General features: G+C 37.7%; 1 protein-coding gene and 2 non-coding genes across 3 annotated transcripts; all 3 read left to right on the forward strand.

The window, feature by feature from the left end:
• The first annotated feature begins 687 nt into the window (after positions 1-687).
• On the forward strand, positions 688-2,913 carry COX7C (cytochrome c oxidase subunit 7C). Its single transcript, XM_075180523.1, has 3 exons — positions 688-839; positions 1,369-1,510; positions 2,836-2,913. The coding sequence occupies exons 1-2, from the start codon at positions 765-767 to the stop codon at positions 1,483-1,485; spliced, it is 192 nt and encodes a 63-aa protein (XP_075036624.1). The 5' UTR covers positions 688-764; the 3' UTR covers positions 1,486-1,510; positions 2,836-2,913.
• LOC142137233 (small nucleolar RNA Z39) lies at positions 1,151-1,214 on the forward strand. Its single transcript, XR_012687877.1, has one exon. It is a non-coding gene; the product is annotated as a small nucleolar RNA Z39 (small nucleolar RNA).
• On the forward strand, positions 2,665-2,726 carry LOC142137234 (small nucleolar RNA Z39). The gene has a single exon (XR_012687878.1). It is a non-coding gene; the product is annotated as a small nucleolar RNA Z39 (small nucleolar RNA).
• Positions 2,914-3,198: the final 285 nt, after the last annotated feature.

Consider the following 3,198-nt stretch of genomic DNA (forward strand, 5'->3'; position numbering starts at 1 on the left):
ATTAGGGGGGCTCCCGTCATTGGTTTCCCCGGTGGGCCATTCATGCCTCAGACCAATACTGTGTGTACCCCTATATTGTTACAGAGGATGTGATTTTGCACTGTATTACATAGTGCCTCTTTTCCAGGCTGGAAGAATGTTCTCTAGCTCTTCTCTCCTGGGACAACTTCTTTCTAACCTCTGCGCTACTTTATTTTGTAAATCCATGCTCATGATAAAAAAAATTACATAAAAAGTTCACTGGAAAATATGCTTTCCCGTGCAAAATTGAAAATCTCTCCACCCCCATTTTTTTGCTATTTACATAGTTCACAATGTAATCAAGCAATTGACCTCATATTTCCTACATACGATATTTGTATACACAGATCCCTTCACATTGTCTCTACAATAGCAAACTCTTTAACTGCATTTCATTTATTGAGTATGACGGTATACCCAATAAGCTTTAAGCACTAAAACCCTATAATCATCACAACACCCTGACCTTGACTAAGGAGGAGGCGTGTGTGCTCCTGGCCTGCAGTTCCTGCTGCACGTACTGAAAGAGCAGGCAGCTCGCAAGTCGCTGGGAATTGTAGTTTAATAATGTCACTTTACTGTTGTGCCTACAAAGGGCAGATCCATCATATAAACTACAAGTACCGACATGCATCTGTTATGTATCCGCCAGATATTTCCGCCTACTTCCTTCTGTTCTAGCGGAAGTCCGTACAGTTTGGAGGTTACAGTGTAGTAGTGCTAGTTTCTCCTTGTCTGACACCATGTTCGGTCAGAGTGTCCGCAGGATCGCCACCTCTGTCGTCCGTCGTGGACACTACGAGGAAGGTCCGGGCAAGGTGAGAGGGGGATATAGGGGCTCCCGTCTTTCTCGGTCCTCTGCTGCTGACATTTAGGACTATAATATAGTGCGGCCCTGTCTCAGTTTAGAGCCCTCGATGTGGAGACCAAGATAATTTGATTTAATTTGTATTAGAAATTTCCCGAACATATCATAGCTCGTCAATAAGTGTACTTCGTTCCAGGCCAGCTTATTTGGCGCTATGAAATGCCATTAGTATACAGAGACATGTTCCACCGACCTGCTTCAGTGCTAGTCTATGGGATGTTCTTAGTCCATTGAACTAAGTCTCTGTAGAAACTATAATTGGTATAAATGATGAGAGCTTATAAGTATGAGTTGATCTATGATACTGTAAACGCTTTCTGATGTACCAATTATGTAGACTTGTTCAATCCATTATTTGAATTGCGGGGCATTTTGACTCCTTTATGGCAACAGTTCGGTGCTACTCATTTCTGATTGTTTAGTACTGTTTTACAATCTTTCTCCACTAACCTTTCATTTCTCTTGTGTGTCTTTTGCAGAACCTGCCCTTTTCAATTGAGAACAAGTGGAAGCTTTTAGCTTTAATGACTGCTTTCTTCGGCTCTGGGTTTACTTTTCCCTTTATTATTGTCAGACATCAGCTGCTAAAAAAATAAGGAAAAAGGTGAAGAAAATGTGAAGGTATTAATTGTTTTGCATTACATTTGAGGAGACAAAATGTAGGTTTAACAGCCAGCAAGACCAATCTAAAATCCAGTATTCACAAAATGTTTTGACTTCTTTTAAATACCGGTATATGTTGGACACTTTAAGCTTCAGTCATATTTCTAGTTTAGAAAAATCATTTAAAACAATTATATATCTAATGGCAATAAAATGAAAGCAATTAATCCAATATGCTACCAACAAAAATCGCTGGGTCTAATGAAGAAAATAAATTACATGTTATGTGATTTAGAAGTCTAAAAGATATTACCTTTCAGCATTTATTTATATAGTGCCACTAATTCCGCAGCGCTGTACAGAGAACTCATTCACATCAGTCCCTGCCCCGTTTTAGTTTACAGTCTAAATTATAATATAGACACACATTTACACAGTCAGACAGAGAGGGAGAGACTAGGGTCAATTTTGATAGTAGCCAATTAACCTTCCAGTATATAGTCAACTTGGAATATAAATGCAAGCATTTGTTCATATCATTATGCTTGAACCTACCTCTAGTCATGAAGGAGTTAAAATATTTGTATTTATTATATTATGCTGCTAGTTATGCACTCTTTGGCCATAAGAGAAATTGTGGGCAATTTTGCACAGACACATACAAAACAGGCCTGGGAGTATATTTACTAAACTGCGGGTTTGAAAAAAAGATTGGTTGCTATAGGCAACACCTCCACTTTTTGAAACCTGCAGTTTAGTATATATAAACCCTGGAGTTCACATTGTATGTCTGCTTTATTCCACATACCATTTTAGTTCCTGGTCTGTTTTGCAGCTACAGCTGTGCACAGAACATATGTATTGGGGATCTTGAATTTTATGTGTTTGGGTCTATTGAAGGTAGGAATTTTTCAGCAAACTGATGATTAATCTCCCTTTATTAAATTCTTGTGTAGTTGCACATCAGGTCAGCTGAAAGACTGGTGTTTTCTGTCATTAAAGTATTTAACATCCTATCACAGGTTTTGCTACCATGTGGGGAGGGGGGGGCATACTGAAACACTAAATGAAAGGTATCTGCAAGGGTACGCCCCTCTAAATGGTACACCACTAGATGAGGTTTTGGAATTTTTTTTTTGCTTGTTTTTTTTTTTTTTTATGGCATCCACATTGTGCATGTGATGATAAAATAACAGTATGATGATCCATGATACTGTAAACGCTTTCTGATGCACACAATTTACTTTAAATATATTGTAAGTCTTGCATAATCTACTTTTTTTTTTTTAAAGGTCAATTTTGTACCTGTATTTCCTTAATACATTTTTTATTTTCTTCTTTAGGTGCAGTGGACTGTCTGAAACAATTCTGTATTTTCCTACAATGCAAAACATAGGTTGTAAATAAATAATTACATGTGACCTCTGGCTCTTGTTTAATTCAGCACTGTAATCATAAAATTAATGTACCTCTAATAGTCCACAGGAAGTTTTGTGTTGAGATGCTTCATATATCCTATTTATACTATGCTTATTTGCCAAATTATTGTGGTATTTTTAAGAGACAGCGTCACTCGAAAAAAGCTGGGTTATGATGTCTCTGGTTCATAATCAATCATGGGCTACATACTGGCTTAGCCCAAAAATATTGCCGCCTCTGTAGATGACAGGTCCACCAGCTTTAACATTTGTATAGTTTATATTCCT

The sequence above is a fragment of the Mixophyes fleayi genome, chromosome 1 (genome assembly GCF_038048845.1).
Source record: "Mixophyes fleayi isolate aMixFle1 chromosome 1, aMixFle1.hap1, whole genome shotgun sequence".
NCBI lineage: Eukaryota > Metazoa > Chordata > Amphibia > Anura > Limnodynastidae > Mixophyes > Mixophyes fleayi.

Bases quoted from the DNA above. Each gene is read 5' to 3' on its own strand.
- COX7C (XM_075180523.1), top strand. From the start codon at position 765: ATGTTCGGTCAGAGTGTCCGCAGGATCGCCACCTCTGTCGTCCGTCGT. The intron at 840-1,368 runs GTGAGAGGGGGA...TGTCTTTTGCAG, and splicing joins ACGAGGAAGGTCCGGGCAAG to AACCTGCCCTTTTCAATTGA.